At 38.1% G+C, this 26,226-nt stretch overlaps 1 protein-coding gene across 7 annotated transcripts in view; it reads right to left on the bottom strand.

The window, feature by feature from the left end:
* Nucleotides 1-26,220, bottom strand: part of PARD3B (par-3 family cell polarity regulator beta) — a 394,903-nt gene extending 368,683 nt beyond the window's left edge. For 4 of the 7 annotated variants that reach the window (XM_041403270.1, XM_041403272.1, XM_041403271.1 and 1 more), the window contains exons 1-2: nt 25,991-26,220; nt 167-268 (exon numbers count right to left, since the gene is read on the bottom strand). In XM_041403270.1, coding sequence (XP_041259204.1) covers nt 167-268; nt 25,991-26,110 — 222 coding nt within the window. In that variant the 5' untranslated portion in view covers nt 26,111-26,220. Of the gene's footprint in view, nt 1-166; nt 269-25,990 lie in introns of those variants that run through there. The other 3 variants (XM_041403276.1, XM_041403274.1, XM_041403277.1) reach the window with 2 other exon arrangements.
* Nucleotides 26,221-26,226: the final 6 nt, after the last annotated feature.

Genomic DNA, 26,226 nt, shown 5'->3' with positions numbered 1-26,226 from the left:
GGGGTGAAACTACCTTCATCACTATCTCTATTCTCCTACATTCCATCTGTCCACAGGGCAGATGCATTTAAGGATATTTAACATCCACTTCACCTGCCATATATCCAAGAAATGAGAAAGCAGCATTTATTTGAAGAGAAGCGTAACATTTTCATACAAGGTCTACCTTATCTTTGTCTTCCACAACATCTGCCAGCACATCATCTGGGTCCAGGATTCCTCCATCTGTATACTCCAGGTGGTGAATGTTTACCCAGGAAGCTGGATCCTGAAAGACAGATACAAGACTTCTTAACCCAACCTTACATGATTTCAGTGCTGTCAGACAGCTGTTTTGTGTCCCACTTATTTTCCACCTACTTCCCTCTATAGTCACGATAGAAGATTGGAGCCACTATTCAAAATTGAAACTGAGAGCAAATGAAAGCTACAGATTAAAAACAAGGCCATACCTACAGAACACTACACCAAAAACATCTTTAAAACATACATATATACATTTTTATTTCCTTATCAATATTTATCTAATTTGAATAGTGAATTTGAAATAATTTTTAAAAGTTATTTTTGGTTTACAATGTGTACCATCTTAACAGGGAACATATTAAATCTCAAAAACTAATGCTTTCTTCATATATTATTAACTCCTTCACTTCAACAACCAGGAGTTCAGCTGACCCTGAAGCCAAATTCCACTGACCCTGAAGCCAAAAGGCTCAGAGTGTACTGCTCAACAGTACAAATTCTCCCTGACAGGAAATACAAAATGAGAGAGCAGATACACAGTCTGTAGCCACTGCTCCCAAACTATACCAGCTACCTGTATACACAACTTCCAAGTGGTATTTATTTCTGAACTGCCTTAGTTAAGACTTATCCTGCTAGGACCAGTTCTTGTGGTTTAATAAGCACATAGCAGCTCTGTGAGTCACAATGATGTGTGTGAGTACTCTGCGCTATCGGCAATGAGGAACATTGCATCTGCTACAGCACAATGAAGAAAGAAAACATGCCTCGTTAGGATTATAAAACATATTTGAGTCCTCCATCAAATATTATGGAGAGTGGCCAGACCATGCTAAAATTGAGGGCCAGGAAAGGGGCATGCACACACATAGCTTTGAGAAATGTTTCAGAAATGGACAAAAAAAATTACAAACTGAGGGTTAAGTTTAAATAGATACAGTACAGCTGTGTACAACCACACAATTCAGCATCTAAAAGTATGTCAATGTTGTAACATGTCCATTTAATCTCTAATTTACCTCTTACTACAGTTATTTTATTTTGCAATGAAACTATCCATTTGTGAAATAGCAAATGTTTGTTCATTCTAGGTATCACATGTTCACAATTACAAAGTTTAAGAGTATCAATTAATAGCTTTTTTTTCTGCAAAGTGACAAAGTGTGGACAACTATTACAGCTCAAATTTCTATCTTTAAGACCAGGGCTTAGGTGTTTTTACCATAACCATAAAATTCTAAGATGAAAAGACAGAAAAGAAACATAGCTTTATGCAATAAATTGTCAGAACTCAGGACATCACTCTGGATGCCCTGGATGGCTCAAAGCCCTGGCAGGGGAGTCGGAGACCCTGACATGCAGCCAAAGACCCCTGTGGCTTTGAGTTCAACCCATGGAGCAAATTACCAACTTTATATGAAGAATTAAAAGTCACGAAAGTTTAAGTAGCATAACAGGAGTTGCCACAGATTGAAGGGTGGAATTTTGAAGAATTTTACTATGGGGGTCTAGGGGAACAAGATGGAGGGATTTGGGCGTTGTCCTGTTCTTCTCCCTCGCCACCATCTTCTTGGTGATCGTGCCACGTTGGGATTGGTTCAGAGTAGAAAGTCACTGTCTAACATAGGTAACAGGTATTGGAACATAATTGTAAATACCGAATACATAGGTTATAGTATAAAAGACAACACCAGCCCTGTGGGGGGGAGTGTGCCTCAGACTGACCTGCAGAACAGACCTTGGCAGGCCAGACAGAAAATGTTCTAGATAAGAAATAATAAAATAAAATAGAGAATGATAGCCAAAGACTTCTGATTTCTTCTCAGACAGCTGGGTTGGAGAAAAGAGACTTTTAACACATCTTGGGATCATCTCAACCAGAGAAAATCCCAAGAATAAATAAGCAGGTTAATTTAGATTATACAATTTACCTAATGCAGTTACCCTGAAAAAAGAGTGTAGTTTGACCCCACCAATAAAATTACAAAATATGATACTCTAAAACCAGAACACATCAGTAGCTACAGATGTTCCTCCTGAACCTTTTAACTAATGCAACCACAAAGCTTTTAATAGTTAGCAGCATTAAAACAGCATAATTGAAAATCACTCCCCTTAACTGGGCTAACTTCTGCGGCTAACCTATTTGGCTAAAGATACATTAAAACCTGCTGTATTATGTTGTTGAAGTGTTAAGAATAAAGCTAGAGTTAAAAAAATACACAGATTATTAGAATATTTTGCTATCAGTGTTCACTTCTATTTGTGATTCAGTAGCAGTACCAACAGAGATGTGTCACTGAAACAGAAACAAAGAAAAAAAACAAGCGTAAAACCCTATTGTCCCAACAGAATGGTGCAAATTGGCAGGACACAAGCTCAAAACACACAGCCACCCTAAATTACATTTAACAAATTCCTAACTCTTTGACTTTGGGCCACAGCAAATACAGTAATTTAATTATTTTTGTTAGTGGTAATATCAAGAGAAGATCTCTGAAATAGTCTCAAAGGACAGACGTTGCCATTCCTCACCCTTCTTTTGGAGCAAGTGTAGCAAATGTAAGATTTTTTTAAAAGAAAACAATGACAATTCACACTGAAGTACAAGAACTAAAGTAGAGCTGGATTCACTGTTTGTTTTGAAGAAAAATACTTCTTAATGGTTTAGACGCACACTGTGGCTCAGGTACACATAGTACGGACACACTACAACTGTCTGATCTCAAGGACTCCCCAGTTACAATAATCAGCTCAGGCTAGAGCAAGACTGAATACTTGTTGCCTCAGAAATAAAAATATGAATGGCTTCTATTAGCTTATATGAACTTCATCCCTGAAAGTTAAAAATCCATGCTGGGAGAAGGGAGCTTTTTATAAACTTGGTTGATGAAGCAAATAGTAACTACTGCTAGATAGCCCAGGTTATCCTCCGCACAGTCACAACAGAAACAATGGTTCACCTTATCAGCAAACCCACTTGGCCATTCAAAAAAGATTTCAAAGTCAGAGAACATTTTCCGTTCTTTTGATGAATTCCAAACACTGACATGCATTGGATACAATGTGTCTATACCAAAAAAAAAACCAAAAAAACAAAAAAACACACCAAAAAAACCCACCCAAACAAACAAACCACCTAAAGTCTATAAACCCTTTTCTACGCTTTACTTGCACCAAGAGTCCAGACAGCTTCACTAAATAAAACATTAATATTTTAGAAAACTCACCACTTAAGCCATTAACTACCAACAGATGTAAAAGTTGAGTATCTAAAGCTCCAAACAACACTGTATCCACATGCATATGCACAAACTCACATTTTGCACATTACTTAGAGCTCAAAAGCAGTAGAATGGGTTCAAAACATAACCATAGTACATCCATGGTAGAATCATTATCAGAGAAAATTAACCTTGCTCAGGAAAAGGACTGTCCTATTTTAAGGTTCTTATGCTTTACTATGATAGAACAATCAAAAGGGGCATCAAGAACACCTCAGGTTTCCATGTGCTTTAAAACAGGAGATTCCCTTTCTAAAGTAACAGAGTAACTTTATAGTTCATAAAGTATATGACTGGAAGTCTTGCAAAACAGAGTTTGCTGATTCTACAGTGTCTTCTGAATGGTCAGAACCTAGTAACAGAGATTACAGACTGTGTGAAGGGTCAGTGCTAGATAGCTTCAACAAAATAACATTTCTCACCTGCTGAAAGCAGCAAATACTGGATGACACTCCATTTTTGATCAGGGAAGAGACTGATTAAGAACATGCTTACTGAGAAGGCACTTGCTGAGAACCTATGAATTAGAAAGTAAAAGTCTAACAACTGTATTCTAAAATACTAGGACTAAATTTGGGATTTTTTTTTTTAGATGATTGATGTTTCTTTACGTTTCTCTAGCTTGAGATTGAAATCTTTTTCTAATGAAAGTGTCTAAAATGATTCTTCACTATATCTTCTTAATCATCATCATTAAAACTTAAGTACTTCTTTTTAAGCATGTCAAGTTTTGAAAAATAAGAAAGTCTCTTGTAAAAATAAAACTCTTAACAGAGCCTGGAAGCTCTGGGCTGCATTCAGCTATGGTTACCTGAATCTGTCTGTGCTCCTAAGTGCTCTCCTGTTAGAAAGTTCATCTTGAAGAAAACACAAACTGCAGCTCGAAAAAGTCCTACCATCACAAGTGGGGAGAAGCTCTCTCACAGCACAGTACGTAACCCCTAGGCAGAAATTCAGCTGAGGTACAAACCTGTAAAAATCTACATAAAGAGGACGTATGACTAAGTTACCTGGTATAATTCATAACAGCATTTGGCAAATGAATATTGAACAGTTACTCTCATGTGCATTTTACCTTAGGGTGCAAGTCATGTTTGCGTTTAACATCAAGCCACTTAAAAGCTGTTTATCATCATTTCCTTTATGTGTGGGAGAACACTTTAGGAATTACTATGCAAATATTTACCAAATGTTAAATTAAAGCCAGGTCACAGGAATGCACAAGTGCAATGTAAGCAGAGAAGTGACATAAATTTTAAAAAATGGGCTTGACATTCATTTTGTCACAGAATCCTGACTTAGCTGTTGCCACCATCACTGTTCAAATAAACTAAAACAGGTTCAAGAATTCTACACATTTATTTTCAGTCACCACACACACTCAAATGAAAAACCAACCAATTTATAATTAAAGCACTCCCATTTATTGTTAGGTTTTTAAATAAATCAACAGATTCACATTTTTAATGTGTGGAGAAATTTGGAATGCATTCTTGATTCTTTTTGTTCCCAACTCAGATACAAAAGTACGTCTCCTTTTCTGAAAGCTAAGCAACATACTTAATATATGTTAAAGTCCACACTGGGTATTTCTGACTGTCAATGAGCAAGAGAATCCAAACAAGTCTAAATACCTTTCAGCTGACCATCAATAAAATAAACACCACCACTTAATGATTTCACAATTAATTATTGTTTGATGTTGTATTTTACTCCCCTGTGCAGAACACATAAAATAGCAAACCCTATACTGGAATTTTTAATTTAATATAGTAACAATGGGATGCACTAAAAAAAAAAACCATCAGAAATAGGACTGACTTAAAATTACTCCTCATGCTCATGTTTCTGAAGTACCTCCACATCAATGCTTCGCTAGAGCAAACAGACTTCAATTAAATACAGTATAAAAATGGAAATCATATATGCCTGTTCCACATACACAAAAACGGAATAAATGCTAGGTCAAACTTGGGGGAAAGAGTGGCCTCTGGCCATATTGTTTTCTGTCATTTAGACAGTGTAAAAGTAAAACTAAAAATCCCATAATCATAAAACATTTTCTGATAAAGGGACATTTTAGGTTAAGGTGAGTAAAAGAGGTATTCTACCACTTAATCACTTTTAGACTATAAATTGCAATGTGATTCATTACCTCAATATATTAAGTAGTATTTAATGATTTTTATAAGCATTTTAAGGCTACACAATGTATCATTATACACAGCCAAACATTCCTAAGTATTAGTTACTCTCAGACCACAGCTTGAGGAGCAGAGCACAAAAAGCAACTTGGAGAGGAACGTATGGATGAGATTGGTCAGAGTCTCAAACTTCATCTCAAAATCCTTCTCAAAGTTTATCACTGAATTAGAAGAGCCTTAAGCAATTTTGGTTTGCTTATCAAAACCACCTCCAAACAAGGCTGAAGTGGTACTTTATTCAAACTTCATCTCAGCTGCCACCAACAGGAGTGTCATCTTCAGCTGTAGTAGAGGTGGGGCTCTGTTTTTACAGCAATATGAATACTGAATTTAAAAAATCAAGAGCTGATCACAAAGCAAACATTGCACACTACAGACTATCACAATCTGGAGCTGAACAGTTAGAGCTCAGCAACAACACAACATGTATGTACTGATGTCCTTGCACAGCCTAAGAGAAACCCCAAGGAAAAACCCAAATGCCCCAATATGCATCACACCCCATCCTTACATCAGGCAAACAACCACCACTTCTACTCTCTTCATACATGCAAGTGTAGAATTGTATCATTGCATACAATATTGTAGGTTGCAGACATAACATTTTTATGGAATAAAAGGAGCCACAAGAAGCTTCTATAAAAATCAAAGATAAACAGCTATCTGCAGAAAAGATTAAGTCTGTTCCAGACATTACTGGATGCAGCAATTCCCGGCACAGGCCTGATCTGAATAAGCCTCCCTATATGAAGAATGTGAGTATATTTCATACACACACATACATATATTTACACACACACTTGTAACTGAGTACAAATTTGGTCTTCTTTTCACAAACTTCAAAAACTAGAGAAAAAGCAATATTCAGGTTTTACTGCTCAGGAAGCTTCCAGAGTTCAGTTTACATTACACATAACAGAGGAAGTTACAAGCTCATATTTCTAGGTCTCACTGTTGAAAAAATAAATTCTTACCTCTAATTAATTACATTGTCTTTATATCATAACATTAACCAACACATTTTTAACCCTTTCCAGTCAGAAATTCAAAAGCAGCAGAAATCTTTATTATAATACAAGGAAGAGAAAGATGCTACAACACAGTGAGATAGTAAAAAAAATTCCTTGTGTATTTCATAGAGCTATTGTTCTCCTTCACCAACACTCTGCTTGTATTAGAAGCGAAAATGCTGCAAGATGGTAGAGAGAAGATAAAACTTCTTTATAGCCTCCTACCAGTTGGAGTGACACACATTCTCTCAAGTTATTAATATTAAAGAAAGATCTATACTGAGTGAGCTCAAGGACAGAAATTAAAGCTGAGGCAAGGGCAAAGGACAAGGCAGTCTGCTCCAAGAGAAACTGCTTTTAAGCATCCAGAAATAAAGCTACAGAAAACACGGAAGGCCATACAGCAGAAATAGTCTTAGAAAGGTGACTGTAAGGGATGCTTCCTAATCAGTCCTCCAGATGAAATAAAGTACTATAAAAATAAAGCCGAACAAGAAAGGATCTTCGGAGAGAAATTCACCCTTAACTGGCGGGGTGATGGGGAACAGAAAGAAGTTCATTGCAAGCAATCAAACTTGTGAGTACATGGAAGACAAAGCTCTTCGCTTTTCACAATACATTCAGCAGGTCTAACAAGCTTTCAAACCTCATGCCAAAACATGATCACAAGAAGTAATGCCAGTCTAAGCTTTTATACCCATGATGCTTTGCTTCTGACCAAAAGCACACATTTTGATTTTTTTTTTTGGATAGCCTAGGAAATTTTCTTCACACACTAAGATAGCACAGAAATTTTACTCGGCCTAAAAGGAATAAATTGAATACTCAAGTATGAGGTGAATTAAAGATTATTTTCTTCAAAACAACAGAATTTCTCCTACTGTTTAGAAGGACCTCTTTTCAAACTATAGTTAACTATTCCCTGTAAACAAGCTATTTAAAAAATTAAATCTCGTTCTATGTATTTTCACACGTACTAAATTTTTGTTCTGATTCATTCATTTTATCTATTAATGCTAATAATAGCTGTGGAAAATGTATTCTTCCCTCAAGCACTTCTTTTTTCAACTCATGATGAGATGTGATATAGCCAAATGGTAGAAAGAAGAAAAGGAGTTGTGAAAAAGCAGGAACTTACATAAGATCACTTTAAATATTCAATTTCAAAATTTTTTTTCTTTGAAGGCACTAAAAACCTGATGTCAAAAGGGGAATTAATCAGATGAGATTCATTGATCTTTGTCAGAAACATTGGGTTTATCTCAGTGCACTTTCAGTTTTTGCACAGTCTGGTCACACTGCCTTGCTGGCCCTTAAGGATGGCAAGAGAACAAAACAGACAACCAAACAATTCATGCATGAATCCAGTGGACTACCACAGATTTACCACAAAAAAAGCCTGTTACTGGTCCCAAAAAAAAGGAGAAAAATCTTCTCTTGCTCTTCCCAGGCACAGTGAACAACCAAAAAGCAGAGCTTCCTTTTAGTCTTTGGAATGAGTCCTAACACAGCACAAGTACAGCTCACCACCAGCTTTATCTTTGACATGCTAAATGGTCCAAAATACCATTAGTCAATCCCTAGTCACTAGAGGAACTCCGAATATGTCTTGATCTTTAGCCATCTTCGAATTATTATGCTCTGAGAAATTAATAGGATCAAGTATTACCATGACTAGTAGTCAAAACACAACAGCAAGGACTGATGATCATTTCTTTCTGTCTTCACCTGTTCTCTTCACACCACCATACATCAAACTTCATTTTGAAGGTAGGAAACTCCTCCTTCTTGCACTTGTTTCCTTCTCTGATTCATTTTCATGTACAGTTAACACATTGTTTTCTCTGGGAAGACAGAAACTCAAACAGGTACTGGTTATAAAAGCCACCTTGTTACAGCAAGATGGGCTTAGACATCCAAGAGCTCTCACGGTGAAGAAGTGAGCTACAAGGAACCCAACACACAGGTTATACACACAGTTGCATCTGTCAAAAATGTCCCAGATCACATTTGAAGACAAAGATCCTGGCCTGAGACCCTAAAACCATAAAACACAAACATGGCGGAAGTTCTTCACATAGGCTATAAAACAAGGGGAGCACAGTGAAAAGGACTCTCCCACTTGATTCACTCAACACTTGCATGCAGTAGGTCACAGCAGAAGGAAAGACAGTGAGTCTCTTCTGGCTCTCAGAGATAGTTTTGGCAACGAGGGACTAGAAGATTTCTTGTCCTTTAGCCATCTTTAGATTATTATGTTTTGAGAAATTACTAGGACTATGTACTAAAAATAAAGTCTTCATTTTCCACAAGGCAGGGAAGGTACTTCACTGCAATCAGAAAGGAGAAAGAGAGAGTTGGTTTATCCTGACAGTTGAATATGCAGGAGGAAAAATACCTATCTCCCATATTCAGTCTGAGGAGGAAAACAGAAAAAGCTGCTGCTAATCTCCCTATCATGGAATTCTCTGTTTGTCAGAGCACATATACATAAATCCAAAACGACCAACATTATTTCAACTAACACTCCAACTTGAACTTGACTTGCAGCACTAAAACCCTTCAAAAACAAGAGCAATCTGATTTTATACTGAATCTGAATGTGAATGAAAAACCACTCTCTGAATATAACTTACCTGAATAAAGCATGATGCAGAGAATACATCAGCAGAGGATCACATAGCCCACCTTTACATTACACTCCAACACTTAAGATCTATGTTTGCCCGTTTTAGTTTTACAAAGAAAGCTGGAGATACTCATTTAGACAGAGGTCTACACACTGCACTTGTAACAACTAGCCAAAACCTCCCCTTCAAAGCCTCAGTTAAAAGTGGAGCACACTGTATGCCAGGCACTGAATCCAAGATAACTATACAAATGTAAGAATATAAGTGCAAACTGTTCTTCAGTTATAAACTATGAATACCCTTTACCTTTTCAAGTCCATTAGATTAGACAGCTTCAACAATACAGAAACACAAAAGACTCAACCTTCTGCAAATTAACACAAAAGTTCCAGAACAAAACATCTCTAAATAAACCTACAAGATTTTAAGGCTTACCTTTCATATCCCAAGTCCTCTATGTCAAATATTATTTACAATATTCAGAGTAGTATTGTTATGCTAATAAGCAAAATGCTTCTCAGCTCCAGGCACCTGGCGAGTAATTAATTAGCACTGAGTCTGGCTTTTTGTTTGATTACCTAAAGGTAACACTGGGGGGGCTAAAGACCACAGCCATGATTTCTTAAAATTCAACATTAACTGGGCAGACAGAACTATAAAGCTACTCCTTCAAACTGTCATTTTTTCACATAGAAATGAGAGGGGGAAAAACTTAAAGTAAGAAAGGCATGTGTATAAGAGTAGCGTATTTCAAATGTAAAGTCCAGGTTAAGTGAGTGAACAATTCTGTTATTTTGTCAACAGAAACCGATAATCCCTTAAATTCAAATCATTCAGTATAGCTACAGATAAAAACGAGGCTGGCTGCTAATTAATACAATTCAAGTTTGTAACAAATTCAGCACTGAAGGATACCAGATCTTCAACAAAAAATGATAAATGATTCACATCTCCAAGGGCAGCCAGCACTTCAGCCCTGCATCTAGAAACCATCTAAGATTGTTTTATATACAACTGTTGGGCCTTTCTTTGATAAAGTGATTAATGCATTTGCAGCTGACACAGGACTGCTTATCAGAAGCAGCTGAAAGCTTCAAGGATGTGACTGAGTAACACCAGACTCTAAACAAAACTGAATACAAATGCCTGTAAGACAATGCAGACCAAGCATGCTGGAATCCTGTCAAACTTTAACAAACTGAGCTTTAGACAAAGCTCAAGTGAGAAAAGAATTGTAGCAAACTATAAGAGTATATCCTTAATTCCTTATAGAAAGCCACTGGGTATTTTTGGAATTACACAGAGAACAGCAAGACTTTTCCGCTGCAGTACCACCCTATTTCCTGCATGAGTCAATCACCAACCAGAGACTGGGGAGGAATTTTGCCCAAGACTGCCAGATTTGTAGTGTCAGTAGGACCAGTCAGACTACCACTCCCTTCTCACATGTCCAAAGCTGGTGCATTTCAGAAATGCCACCAATTCCCATATCAACCTTAACCTACTCTCCCCATGGTCTCTGAACAGCTCCTAGCAGGCACAGGTTATGGCTCTCCTTAGAGAGGAGTTAAGTGTGGACCTGGGGTCTCTTTCCTCACTCAGAGGAAATACGTGACCTTTCACAGTACATTCAGTGACTGTCTTCCAAAATCAAGCCATAAGGGACAATTGTAGGCCCAGTGCTACAAAGATGCTGAGACAGCCAAGGTAGTTTTAAATTATCAAAGCATTAGAAGATGTAAGAAAACTCCCTGTAAGGCAGAAGTTCATTATAAATGAAAACAAAAAGGTAAAAACAAAAGAAAAAGAAAAAAAGTAGAAAGTGTGATGGTGGAAAGTAACAGACTCAAAATTGGCTGTGCAGGGAGGGAAACTAAGGGTTTTAACAATATAGGCATTGGAGCAAGGTTTGCAGGTCTGTACTAGATGATGCTGTAGCCTATTTTGTTCTCATGTGAAACACTAAATGAACCAGATTCTCTCTTCCCTTGACTTCTCAGGAGAAAACATAATTGGGTCAATAATATTCTGAAGGCACAAGTAACAGTCAAGCACTGCCTAATTCCATAAAGCCTAGCCAGCTTCAGTGATTCTGACTATTGTTTGAAAGAAAATAATCTGGAAGTTTAAGAAGTAATATGAATATTTAGCAGCTTAATATTACACTGGGGGGATTATTTAGATAATCCACCATATTTTGTGCTATATTAATAAAATTTATATCATCACAGTACAACATTGGTAAGTTTCAGTATTTGACTTCCAAGATACAGCAAATATACCTGGTGAGAAGCTGAAAAAACCTCTACCTTTAAACATATTGCCAAAGCCAAGTGATGGAACTGGATGAAATCCAAACAAGGCTCCTGAGAACAACTTCCACCTTCACCTGACTGAAATACAAAACATGCCAGAATAATTACATCATCAAAACTTAATGCCATGTGCCTAACCCCAACTTATGAAGGGGATTTTGGCCAGATAAAAAGCAGTGAAGAGAGTGAGATTATCCACTTTTCAACTGAAATTTAATACTACTAATGTGCATAAGGGTTTACCCTGCCTTCGTCCCAAAGGGCTGCTTTCTTCTGCTATTCCAAGTGTCTTAAGGAAAACAGAATCACAAAAGAGCTGGGAAGAAACATCTTCACAGATTTCAGAGGAAGAAAGAAGGCAGCACCAAAGTCACTGCAAAACAACTAACAGACAAGTAGGTCTAAGTAGGTCGAGTAGAACATTTAGCCCAAATGTGAAAAACGACACCTGAGGCACATGTTCCAGTTATTCTTTGGTAGCAACTTTCTCCAACCCACAGGCTGCAAAGGGACCACATGAAAAAAAAAACCCTCCTTACAGAACTTTAATCCAGCCAGTACAACCCCACAAAGTAAAAATGAAAACAGCCAGTAAGCAAACTTGTTTAAATACTATATTTGCATATATTTTGCATCAGTCCTGAGGTGCCATTACAACATTCATTTTCATTTGCAGCTTGATGCCATCCACCACTGATACAAACGAGGCCAATTTACTTTTCAGTCAGCTACCTCATTCATTCTCTTTGGGCTCCAGAACTGTACCCCCATACATTAGCTCCACATATTATGCCGTGCTCAAGCACCAACAGAAATAAGAAGCCAAATTAAACAAAGATCTACTGAAAATGCCTACAGCTAAGTGGACATAACATAGCCATTACTCACCAGAATGCTCAACCCTAAGCATGTGATAGGAACGTTTTAGCACAATGCACTGTCAATAGGACTTGCAGAGTAACAGCTCCCTTCTCAGTAGAGGGATGATCGGATCTGGATCATCCAACTCCCACACACAAACACAGGTAGAGAGCCGCTCGCTGACAAGATCAGCCACAAGATGCTGAAAGCTTTTCAGCAAAGTAATTGGATCTACTTCCACTAAATTTTATCACCATATACAGTGCCTGAAAAGGAAACCAGCACACGCAATCAAGAGGTTCACTCTCTTCTTTAAATGGTTACTAAGGACATTGACAATGTCAGTTAATTAAGAAAAGAAAAACAAACATAACATCAGAATTTACTGGTCTAATGCTCACCAAGTAAGTGATGTAGACTCCTACAGAACCTGCAACAGTTTTGGCTGCATTATTAAAAAGGTATCTTTTACACTAACTCCAAGAAAAAGAGCCTGAAAATCCATTAAGTGTGCTTCAGCTTACAACATTATTTAACAGTTTGATCATTAAACTGTAGCTTGTATCTTTCAATATGAACCAAGCATCATGAAATACATGGCTAAAACTCACTACTCAAAAGTTAAATCTAGCTTTTTTCCTCCCAGTTAAAAGAAACACCATTCCATAAAGCCTCCTTCATCAAACTTTTTCTTGCCAGATTGCAGAATAGTATTTTTTCAGTAAAAGAAACCACTACCATGAAACTTATCACACACAAGATGTTTCAAAACTCAAGCAACATTTTGCAGAATTTTACCAGTCCACTACAATCTCTTTCAAAACGACTTTGATCTGCACCACAGCATGTGGAACTAAGACCCTCACTATCAAGTCTGCTTATGAACACCAGCATCCTGGATTTTGCTACATGATCAAGCTGGGGTTTTTTTGTTTTTTTAACTCTAAAATCCATATTGATAAGCCAAATAGTTAATCTCTAAACACACAATGCATAAAAGGGATCATTTCAAACCAGAAAAATGGAAGACACTTATAATCACCACAGCATTCACATTTGAATGACAGCTAAACATAAAGACACATCAAGCATTCAGCCATCTGGAAAGAAGATGAGTTTTTTTTCATATTGTCTATTCTCAAAGCCTTAAGGCAAGAGTCAGAGGTTGACCAAGACTTCCATTTAGTGAGATGCTCATTTCCTATCTCCAGCCATTAACCAACTGCACTATGAACAATAAGGCAGACCTCTCCACTTTCACTGCATTCAAAGACAGTTGTGTCACACCAGGACAAACAATGTGTGCATACTGCCAGATGTACTTTATATTTGGAACATAGGGAGGTATCAAAAAATCTACCTAGTGTTTTCCTAGTATCTTTGAATATGGCTTATTGAATAAAATTACTACATCAATTAATATATTTTGTTACACCAGATAAGAAAGAATATGACATGTATAACTGCAAAATTCCAGATACATAAATAACAACCAAAGTATGTATTCAGACAGCATTGAGAGTTAAATGGTAGTGAATATTGCTGCAGCAAAATAAACAAAAAAAATCACACTGCAAGCACAGCTACAAGAGACCCGGGGTGACCAAAGGAAGATGCAGACCAGCCTTAGCATAACATTTTTAATAATACATGCAGGGCCTAAGAAAAAAGCACCATGATTGTACAGACACAAACCATCTACTCCTTTCACATTCTCACTTGCAGCAATTACTCCCCCACAACACACAAAATTCAATTTAAATGGAAAACCAACATTCTCTAGACTCAGGGATTAAGGGGCCAACACTGGCATACTCTGGTCCATCTTACTCCAAGTGGAAGTATGTGAAAAGGAGAAGCATTTAAAGCATTTCTGTTCTGTTGACATTTTTAAAAACTAAGTGGACTCAACACAATAGCAACCACAAGGAAGAAAACACCCTTAGAAGTAATATATTTAAAATGCACAGGTCCTGAGTGTTCTTCTAAGCATTTATGAGATATGATGAGTTTTTAGAGCAAAAATTAATTCTTAATTTTGCTCTTCACAAAGTCAGTGAACTGGTTTCCATGAGGGTTTCTCAGGTGAAGTTAGTACCTCCCATCAGTCAGCAGCTGAATGAGAGCTATCCAAATAACTGCTCCTATAACATTAATGCAGAAGTCTTCCCTGGATTTTTACGTGCAAATTTTCTCACCTCACATAGAAGAGTCATAATTTATCACTGACAAACCCTAATGTTAATTTTTTCTTTTTCACACACATGTACTTTTTTTTCCACAAAAAATGCATCTTCCTTTTTTACTGCAATCTAAACAACACCTGCATCATGACTACTACTATGCAAATGCTGGTCTTTATGCACAATATTGAAATGTCAATGAACCTTCTCCTTTCTGTCACCCAAAACAACTATTTCAGGTTTCCAGCTCTTCAGGGAGTTTCCTTTTTGTATCTCATAATGCCAGGAACTCCTGAAACATTTGTTCAGGATACATTTATTACAGCCAGCAGGGGAAAATTAACTGTGAATTGGCAGCAGCTTGGTTTTTCAAATGAGCCTAATTCTGTAGGAGCTGAGCATGTCTCATCAGTCCTTGAAAAATTTCAGCAAATCCTTCCACCCTACAAAAAACATGGGAAAATTCAGTTGAAGAGAGCAATTGCCTCTCCAATGTTCATTTCTTTGAGCAGACAAAGAACAGGTTGAGAGGCACCAGTCACAGATGATGACAGTCAAATTTCCAACATTACTAAAAAAATACTTATCCGCTAAATAAGGCAACTGTGAGAAACAGACTTTTGAAAAATATGCAAATTAAGCCAATTTTGTATATTAGTACACTGTTGTAACCCATTCTATAGAATGGGGAGGGCCAGGGGGCAACTTGGAGAAAAATACTGAATTTCTGTAGTGAGTAACCTAAAGAAAACACAATTAAAGCCAGAGTCAAAGCAAAGAATGATATATTTTTTTTACACACTAGAAGAGACCAGATATTTCCACAAATCAACTCCTACTCAGCAGTAAATAAACTACCTTGTAAAAATAAACTAATAAATTGCTGACAACCCCCTACTGCAGCCAATTATTTTATTTTTTCAAAAAAAATCATTAGACCTTAACAACAATCATTGTTACAGCAAATAACTTTTTAACTCAGTCTGAGTAGAAAGAACGTGATTTGGAGGCAAACAGCATTTCACAGAGCTCACAATATATAAACATTTGATTGATGTATACAATATTTGCCTTTTTTTTTTCCCTGCAAGCTTAACAAATACTGCACTTTTTTCCCTAAAAGCAAGCCCTCTGGAGTCTTTACTCAGCAAAAAAAAACAAAAAAAAATCCTCCTGGCTTCTATACAGGCTTTCATGTAGACTAACCCACAATTCAAATAAAAAACAAGATTAAAAAAACGTTCTTAGAGAAAAATCTTAAGCAGGGAATGGAAGACTTTGGGACTATTTATTTCAAAAGCAGAAGCTTGCTTCAGTTAAAAAAATTGTACAGGTGAGATGCAGCACCATCATCCAATTTACTGCTGATGAAGTATGACACAACCTAGAGGAAATCACTTGGTTTCGCCTGGGATAGAGTGAGGCACAGTTTTCCTTGCACAGCTGCAAGGCCCCTACTACCTGTGAAAGAGAAAGGCTACAATGAGCCATTCTAGACTTAAACTGCTGCAAAACAGCAACGTTGCCTCAGTCAGCTTTGCAGAAGCTCTGAATTATTTCTATTTCTAGAAGAGCAACAGACACACCGTCACAAGTAGCTTTCTTTATTGCATACCCTGCTTACCCTACACCATCGTATTTCTGTCCTGCCCTTGTGGTGTTTAATATCTAGGACTGATCAAAAAAATTCTGAGACGAAACTTCTCCATCAAAATCCTTACTGAAATAGTTAAGAAAGCCTTACAGAAAAAGTTGCAGCTGGAAGAGAGAATTTTAATAGCTGCTCAACCAGGAATCCATAGGAAGGATGTTCTGCAACTGACCAGTAGGCAGGAGTAGCAGGGTGAGATGGCACATGGAATTCTGACAAGCTCTGGAGGAAGACAGAATGTGACCTAGAACTCTGCTTTGTTCATGAAACTCATCACTTACAAAGGGTCTGTATCCCAAGCAGCCTGCAGCCAACACTACCAATAAGAGCAAAGTCTTTAGAGCTTTAAATTTGTAGTCTGGTTACTCTTCTGGCTTGTGCTCAGAAATAAGAACTGCCAAGCAGAGAATGTTAGTGGAAATCTTTCTAACACTCAAAATACTGCCCATCAAATGAGTATCACAAAGGATTTTAAAAAAAAATTATCATCATCATTTTGGGCAAAGGTCACAGCAGGCAAACTGCACCACAATGAATTGTGTTTGACAAAAAAATGCCGGACCTACAGGAACCGAAGTGAATGGTGTCTACATTCAGCAGCAGTAAAACTCTTTAAAACATGGAAAAATCATGGAATTATCCCCAAATCTTCATCATGAAATTCTGGTCTTACCACCATTAATGACATCCAGCATTGCAAGACTAACAAAAAAATATAAACAAAAGCCAGGAAAGACTACACAGCCTCAAAATTTGTAGTTGGAGGAGAAGCATAAAAAGCGAGCTACTTTACTATGGACTTCATCAAAATTTGTAAAGACACCCTGAAGTCTGCCTGTCCCCCTGGCACATCTGCCAGAGGACAAGCTACACAGCAGATATTAGCATCTTTTCAACCAGCCCCTTCTGCAGCAGATCATCACCTGAAGATCAGGTAGATCACCCATATACTTACTGGACGGACAGAACCTTTCAGTAAAACGCAAAAACACTAACTATTTTACCAGTACCTCTCACGGGTACTGAGAAGGCATAAACCCATGCCAAAATTATAAGAATAACTCTTGTAATTGTAAAATGGCTTACAAATGGGTGCTCCAGGTTTGGATACTGAATAAATACACCAGATATGTATATAACAAAGACACCTTATACACAGGATTAACCCACCAGGATTTATGGCTCATCTCTCCTTCAAAGGTCCAAATAGTGACCTGCTGAATTATAACTTCTTTTGAGCTGGAACTACTCTTACTTGAACTGTTAAAAGAAACAGGAGATTATTATATAAAGGATTTTTTGTCTCCTCTCAGAGAATCTATTATTTGGATGTTTAGGTTTGCCAATAAAGACCAACTCAGCTGTTCATGGATTGATGAGAATGAGATAGTATCTTCTACAAAAATGTGAAGGTCTTTCAAGGTTTTAGGAAAGAAACACAAGTAGAGAAACAGATTAGTCAAAGTAAAAAAATAAAGCCACACAATTCTCAAGGAATGCAGGTCTCTGTTCTTGGGATTGCATGTAATTCTCCTTTAAGCATTCCATTTTCTTCTACTGATTGAGGAATGACTGCCTTTTTGTAAAGGAAAATGATAGAGGGGATGTGTATTATGATTTACCAATGACAGAATTTTATTGGTAATCTGAAAAACATTTTATTTTACCAGACAAGCTGTACTGCAAAATCATTTGGCTTGGTGGAGCCCCATCTTTGAGGTCAAATCCCTAGCCAGGAAAAAGAGTCCAGTGCCAGCTGTTAACTTCTACCCATCAGACTGCATTCTGGGATTCCAGCTATCAGTCTCTGTAGAGTACAATCATATATCTTCCTGCCTATCTACCCTTCATTCCAATGCTATCCTTACTATAGGCCATAAGAAGCATGTTCATTCAAGCATTCTGTAGTTTGCTTTTTCATACACACAACAGCCAAGAAGGAAAAACACTGAGGTAAGAAGTCTCTCTGTGGCAATAAATGTTGCATTCTCGTCAAACCAATGAGCAACTTGTCTGAACCTCCCACCTTGGGAGCACTCCCAAGAGCGAGTCCAAGCACCTGAGCAGTGCTGTGGCACCTGCCACAAGAAAGCCAAGCCATTAGTTTCGAATGGACGTGTTTAGTGGTGACATAACAATTACAGGTTTACACTGGAAAGAAGAGACATTCTGATTACATTAAAACATTACAACAGTTCCCTTAATGGAGATGTCTCTAGCACAATGATTAGGCATAAAGAGGAAAAAAACCCAAACACAAAATCACGTCTTATATACTTTCTCTTTAAAGTGAGGAAAACAGTTCAAAAAAGTCCTATCCAGTGCAAACAGTAATTTGTTATAACACTAAGTTTCCTTTACAAATAAGTTATTGAAGTAATCCTATGGAAGCAATAAAGTACTGATGAGAAGGCTTACAGAACTACCACAGCAACATACAACCTGAGGGTAACAAAAAATGTTTTTATTAATGACAATATTACACAAATACTGCAGAGGCTTTTTCCCCAAAACTTCTTGTAACATGGTGATTTTCTAAATTCCTCATATGAAGCAGCTTTCTCAGTTTAACAATGTATTCAGGGCACTGTCTACTTCAGTGGAATTTACAATACAATTTCTATCCATAAGCCATTCACGTAAGCCTGCCATTTCTGTTCAGTTACTTCCCTGATATAAAATGGGTATATCCTTATGCATAAGATTCAATAATGGAATATAAAAATACAAAGCAGAATCTGTTCTCAATGATACTAATTGCTCAAGACCTTCAGTGTTATCATATTCATTAAGGATGAAACACAGGCATGTTTATAGGGGGTTAGAGGGAGTTTATAATAATGAAGCAATAGGTCTTCATGCCTAGGAAAGCTGCAGTTCTGACACTTGAATCATTAGGAAAGGCTAAAGAATGTTTTGCTCAACGGGGGAGGAAATCTGCTGCTTAAGTAGCAGGATGCCAGACTGCACAGTATGTTGCAATTCAACTGACCTATCATACTGAATGAGTAAGGAGGAAAGCAAAGTCACACAACATAAAACATTATGCCCAAATGACTGTATATGTTAAAATAAAAACATTCTGTTTTTCAGAAAATATCAATAGATCACAACCCACCATTTTCAGATACTTAAGCAACTGCATTTTATGCAGCAAGCAAAAGCACCTCCCGGTTCCATCCCATGCCAGAAATACCACTTGAGGTTTGAATTCCTTCTGCAGGAATTCCTACAAGTCTACTCAGAGTTCATCTTCAACTTGGCAAAGAGCAACAGCAAGCAGTCACTGCTTAGAACTCTGTACTGCTCCTTAGTGGTTTCCTCCTATGACTGATTTAACATTCAGTTAAGTCACAAATCTTTGCTGTATCTCACTTTATTAACAGCTGAATAGTGTTCAGAGCTTGATAAACATGATCTGGGAGAAAAAAAAAATGGACACTCAGTATTACCACATACACTGAAGTCTGACCTGCAGTATTTCCAGGACAGGTTACTCTCATTTTGCCTATTGAATTTCCACCAGTTTTATCCAGCTCTACCCTTCAACTGAGCTCCCCTAAAACAAAATAACATCAGGTAACTCAGTAATCAGCCAAAAGCCCATTACTGGCAAGAGTCAACTTCTTAAAGGAAAAAAGGGATCAAACTTTTTTTTTCATGTTATGTAAGTACATAATGTCCTGGAAGACTTTTTCTATGACAAATCTAAATTCAATGGGAGGTTTTCTGTAGAGATTATAAACACCTGTGAGAAAAGAGAAAAGGAGCCTGAAAGACCTACCAAAAATCTCATTACCTCAATACTAGCGGCTGTGATACAACACAGCACCAGACGTTTTACACAAAAGTGATTAAAAGGCAGGCACTTTTTAACTCTTAATTTTTCTGGGTCCCTGAAAAAGTGATCCAGAAAATTTTTAAGGGACCCAAAGTTCTGCCACTTGAAAGATGTTCCCAATCTCAGTGAAATATCATCACTAGAGTTTTTTAAGTCTAGAGTTTTTAAGTCAATAAGGAGTTTCTGAATTCATTTGTCTCCTTCAATTTTCTTTACTTCCCCTACTCATATAGCTTGTATTCCTATATATCAGTCAGTTACCCAAACTCATACAATAGTAATGAGAAAGCAGCATATCAAGTTATATTCTCATTTTTAGTAGAGTATCATAGTGACAACTCCAAAAGCTGAATGCAGAAATGATAATCAAGCTGTTCATTGAAATATATCAGTTGCCAAAGCAATGTATAAGCTCATTAATATACTGTAGCTGATTAAGCATACTAAGAAAAATATGGGAATTAAGAGTCAAAATAATTCCTAGCAAAAAAAAAGTACTTGAAGATGGAGCGTAGAATTGTTTTAGTAAAACAAAAATTATGGATTCACCCCATCCCCATTAGAGAAAAAAAAATAAACTAAGACAAACTGGGATAGGGAAAAATACCAAACCTAGACACCAGGTCCAAGACAAAAGTACACAAGAGCCACACAAATCTCCAAAATAATTCCTAGCAAAAAAAAAGTACTTGAAGATGGAGCGTAGAATTGTTTTAGTAAAACAAAAATTATGGATTCACCCCATCCCCATTAGAGAAAAAAAAATAAACTAAGACAAACTGGGATAGGGAAAAATACCAAACCTAGACACCAGGTCCAAGACAAAAGTACACAAGAGCCACACAAATAAATCTTCTACTCTGCCTTTATAAAGGACTAAATACTTACAATTTGCCCAAAACAGAAAAAAAAAAGTCATAAAAAAGGACTTATTTCAAAACTTTTCACATATATTTTCTGAAAAAGTCCTCTGGTTTTGCAAACATCTTTTGTAAGCATTAGAGTCAAAAAAACTTTGTCATTCTCCATATCCCAAATATATTTAGAGAAACTACAAGAACATTTAGTTCTCCTTCTGTTTGCTGGCTGATTTACAACAGTAATACCTAATTCCAGAACACTAATTGTCATGTGGTCAGCAGGCAGGAACAGAAAGAAACTGAGAAAGTATTTTATTAGTAGAACTCACAAAATTATATAAACAATCAGCCTGCAGCATTAGCTCTTTAAGTCTATCTAATTTGGGAAAGATCATCAATACAACCCAAATCACCTAGTCTTTCTCATTCTAATCAAAACCATTCAACCATTCTTGAATGAACCTACTATCTTACTGCTTCCTGCTCACTCTGACTGCAAACGAAAATTCTCATCACCGTTCCAGGATTAACTGGATGCCCTCTGTATGTTCTCATGAATGGAAGGACACACTAACTCCTGTTACAAGTGGAGATCAAGTTCCAGGAAGACAAGGCAACTAATATTTGTCTGTCTCTATCCCCATTCCCAAAGGAGGCTCACAAAGGCTGTTGAGAGTGAGCCACTCAAGAATTTAACTGTGCCCAAAGTGACAAATTTTAAACCACAAATTGCAGTGGTTATTAATTTTGCTACATGACTTCCATGTCCCACTCATTCAGCTGGCTTCCAAGAACAAGACTGCAGACAGCCAAAGTAGTCACTTCAATCAAGCCATGCAGATAAGTGCCATATATGCAAACACTAGTAAATGAACACACAGATGATAACCACCACTTCCCCATCTCTGGCTCCTCCAGAGAGATAAAGAACATCTGGAGCAGCAAGATGTTTTACACGTTTTGCTCAGAAAAGTTTCACTGCAGCTTAAAGAAAAGCCAGAGTGGATTTCACTTTGCTAGCCTCATTTCCCTGGGCAGACATCACTTTCTGTACCAACAACATTCAAGGCCTCAGAGACAGCAAGCAAGGATCTCCAGCTGAGCCAAGGGCTCCACTGCAAAGCTGGTAATTCAACTGTTGCCTCAAATGTGGGAGAACAGCATTTCCAAGGGGAGAGAAGTCAGCACAACAGAGCATCTACCTTGACTGCATTTAGTCCCATATGCATTTTAAGGAATTGCTTTCAACAGGACCACGCAAATCCAGACAACATCACAAGAGCCCATGAAACCCTCCCATGCTGACCCAGAACTCCTCTTTTTCCTCTCATTGATATACTTGGGGGAGGGGAAAAAAAAAGTCTCTGACAATTGACTGGAAAACAATCAACAAGGACCTGCATCCAAGGCTATGTCTTACAGCTACAGAGAAGCAAACACAGGATCAGGCACATCAACTCAACTCTTTTGCAGTACATCTGTTCTCATTCAAGCAAAGAATCATAAATGCAACAGAGGATACACAACGGCTCCCCAAGGCACCAAAATAACAATTTAGGGGCTGGGCTGATGATAAGGAATCATTAATCCTACTGTACCTACCTGTCAGCAGGAAGCCTTAATTTACATTACTAAACAGCAACAAGGGAAGATCCTGGGTCACAAGAGTTCCAACAAACTTCATTCTGCTCAAGCCACTTTTCTGAGAAGACAGTGACTTCCCTGAAAAATTATTTACAATTCTCACAAAGCAGCTGATCAAGAAACAATTGCTTAAACACCTATGTCTAGTCACATCACAAAATCCTAGACTACAGCAATCTCTTAGTTGATACTGTAATACAAAGTTCTTAATTCCAGGCAGTTATTGTATCCTCCAGTGAATCAGACAGGATCTGCCCATTCAGGATCTACTAGAGTACCTTTAAAACCCACTAAATTCAGTAGCATCAAGAAATAATTACTGTCTGACTTCTCAACTGAAACTGGTCCAGTGTTTTGGTTCAGTTAACAAAGCAACTTCATTAACTGAGGTAACTGAGCCTTCATGACCAAACCTTGTCAACCCAGTCCCGTCAAGAAACCAAATCAAATTTGCTAAGGAAACACACGAGGCTACAATAAGCAACTGCCCACCAAGTTCTCAGCTACATACCAAAAGTCTCACAGAAACCAGAGACTTAATCATTTACTGCAACTTTCCTCTCATCGCAAGTATAAAGAATAAAAAGTAGTTTAAACTATTTTTTATTTGTGTATATATATTCAAATATTTTACAATAGACATTAATTAATACTCTAATCTTGTACCTTCCCCTTTGCCAGACAAGTGACTGTAGTGTAAGAGCAAAACTAAGAGCAAGTCCCAAAATGCAGAGCCTCTCAAACATTTTTGTGGTATTTGACAGTACCATAACTAATAAAAAGTTCCTAACATTTGTATCCTAGCTACCTTTTTCATTTTCCCTTCTACAGCTATGAAAGATATTCCTTCTATCAATTCTTCCTCCCTCTCCAAATACTTCAGGCACTTTAACAATAAAATTTTCCACTTATCTCTTTTAAAACATTTTAACACTTAAAAGTTACAAAAAGAATACTCAACATGCCTACAAAAACAGCAGCATTCTGTCACAAAGTATTCCAAACATTCTAAATATCTTGAAAAGAAAAACAAATATGCAGTTATCTTTAGCACAAACCTGTTTATGTGCACACCTCACAGCACATTTTAGCTGATTATCTTGAGATAATCCCATTCCCAGTAAAATTTTAAATTTTTTAAGAAAGTTAGTTTTAGAAAGAACAAAGAGAAGGAAAGTGGCAAAACACCTAATCCATCTTGTTACATCAGAAAAAAGATACTCCAAAAGGTAATAAAATTAATTGTTTGAGACATCTGTATGATATGTTTTACCAACCCCAAATCTTCCCCCAGGAAAGCAATCTAATGGTGAATGATGCTTGTCAAGATAAGAAGAAATTTATCTTTTTGGCCAGTTTACTGCAAACCTTGTAGATGGGAAGCCAGCTAATCAAAGCACTACAACAGAACTGTTTACATTTGCATTGAGCAGGGGGGAGGGACAGAGGATGAACAAGGTATAAAACTTTTTTTAGTGACTTGAATGAAAACCTATTCTGCTTTTCAAGTCCTTAGGCTGCTCCCCCACTCTGCCTCTTTACACATCCTTGTAAAAACTCTAGCTCTGAAGCTCCATTGCTCAAAGTGATCAGCAATTTTTCAACAAACTGGCCCATAGTCACTTTGTCCACCTATGATGCAGAATAAGGAATTCCACATTTCTATAAGGAAATAAACCCCAAAAAATAACACCAAGCTTATTTGCAAAGGAAGAAATACAAGGTCAGAAGCACTGACTACAAGGTCAGAAACACGGACTCTGGCCTCTGGCTGTCCTATAAAGAAGGTTGATGATTTTGACCTCACACCTGAAGGGCATAGGAGAACAGAGGAGATTATTACTAGGCATTAAAAAAGTTGTTTAGATACTACTTTAATAGCAAATTGGTTACAAATTCATGAGAACTGTAGTATGCCTTAAGTGTCTGGCATTTATCTGAAGCTTTCTCACATGGTTGGAATTTCTATCCTATAATTGCTTACTGAGCCTTCTAGAACAGTTAGGGCTTCACCTCAAAAGGCAGGCACCCTTCTACTTCTTTCTAAAGGAATAAAAAAAAGTAAATAAAGAGTAGATGAAGAAAGGGATTTTAAATACTTATACAAAGCTTTGTAGGCCACCTTTAAGCCATCATCATGAGACTAATTTCAATGTCACCACAAACACAAATCAAAAGCTGAAATCAATTTGTAAATTTCTAAATTCAACACAGCTGAAAGTAATTCTGTTTCTGATAAAGCCCATCTCTTGAAGGCATGTTTTAGTACTCTCCACCATACTTCAGTGCAAAAGATCTCACTGACTGTTGACTGTAACAGCACCAAGAATTCCACAAACATTTTGTAGTTATTACACACAGACAGTTTCATTAGGAAAAGTTACTTTTAACACAAAATATTTGTCAAGCTGTATGTGTCTTAAGGCAGGTTAAAGCATGACACTTGCTCAGAAGGACCAACATGGAGACCATAGCAATCTCTACTAAATCAGTCTCAGCTGTTCACGATGTATTTAACATATCAGTAGCAAGTTTTTCTCAAACTAAATCTGCAAGAACAAGAATTTACTTCCAGTTTTGCATTCAGGATATCAAACAGCTGACTGGCCTATAAGAAACTAGCACATGTCACAAAACAGAGTCCTTAAGATGTAGGCTGCACTTTTCACTCAGATGTTTTAGGAAGATGAACACAATACGTCAAGCCCTTAATGCAGGGCTTGTAACTGGAAACTCTTTCACAAAGCAGTATTTGCAACACTAGGCCTTTAATCAACACTGAACAGTACCCCATTAGCCTTCAGCACCTGCCTCTTGGAGAAAAAAAGAAAAAATATGTTTATGCTCAATTAGGTACAGCCAAAGAAAAACTTAGAGCTCCTTTCATGTAAAGGAAATCACCTTCCCATGCAGATAGCACCTCACTGAGCAGCTGATACCAGAAAACACAAGCTTGAATGAAACTGACTTATTGTTATGCTCCTGTCTGTTTCAAGTTTGTTAGTCAACACGCACAGCACTAACAGCCATGCCGGCCGGACAGCTGAGCGGGACACGCTCCCCGCCCGCCGGCATCAGCCGCTCACACAAAGTACCTGGCAGGGGCACTCAGGCAGGGGACGGTGTCCGTGCCGCCGCGGCCGCAGGGCCGGCAGCCCCTCCGCGCCCGGCCAGCCCGGCCGCCCCCACGCCGGCCCCGGGCCTTCCCCCCGCCGCCCCTCACCCCGGGCCGGCTCCGCGCATGGCCCGGCCGCCCCTCACCTTCTCCTGGGCCTTGCGGTAGCGCTGCAGCGCCTGCTGGGTCAGGTCCCGCACGCGGAGCTGCCCGTCCTTGCAGGGCACCACGATGCCGGTCCGCCCGAAGCACACGGTCACTTTCATCTCAGCGCGCCGCCATGCCCGCCCTGCCCGCCCACGAACGGCGCCCGGCCCGGCCCGGCAGCGCCGGCAGGTGCGGCTCGGCGGCCCCACGGGGGCGGGCGGCAGGTGCTCCCGCG

Source organism: Onychostruthus taczanowskii, unplaced genomic scaffold (assembly GCF_017590055.1).
Source record: "Onychostruthus taczanowskii isolate IOZ18803 unplaced genomic scaffold, ASM1759005v1 scaffold20, whole genome shotgun sequence".
Taxonomy (NCBI): Eukaryota; Metazoa; Chordata; class Aves; order Passeriformes; family Passeridae; genus Onychostruthus; species Onychostruthus taczanowskii.
The sequence above is the reverse complement of the archived record's forward strand: the minus strand, read 5'-3'. Positions and strand labels throughout refer to the sequence as shown.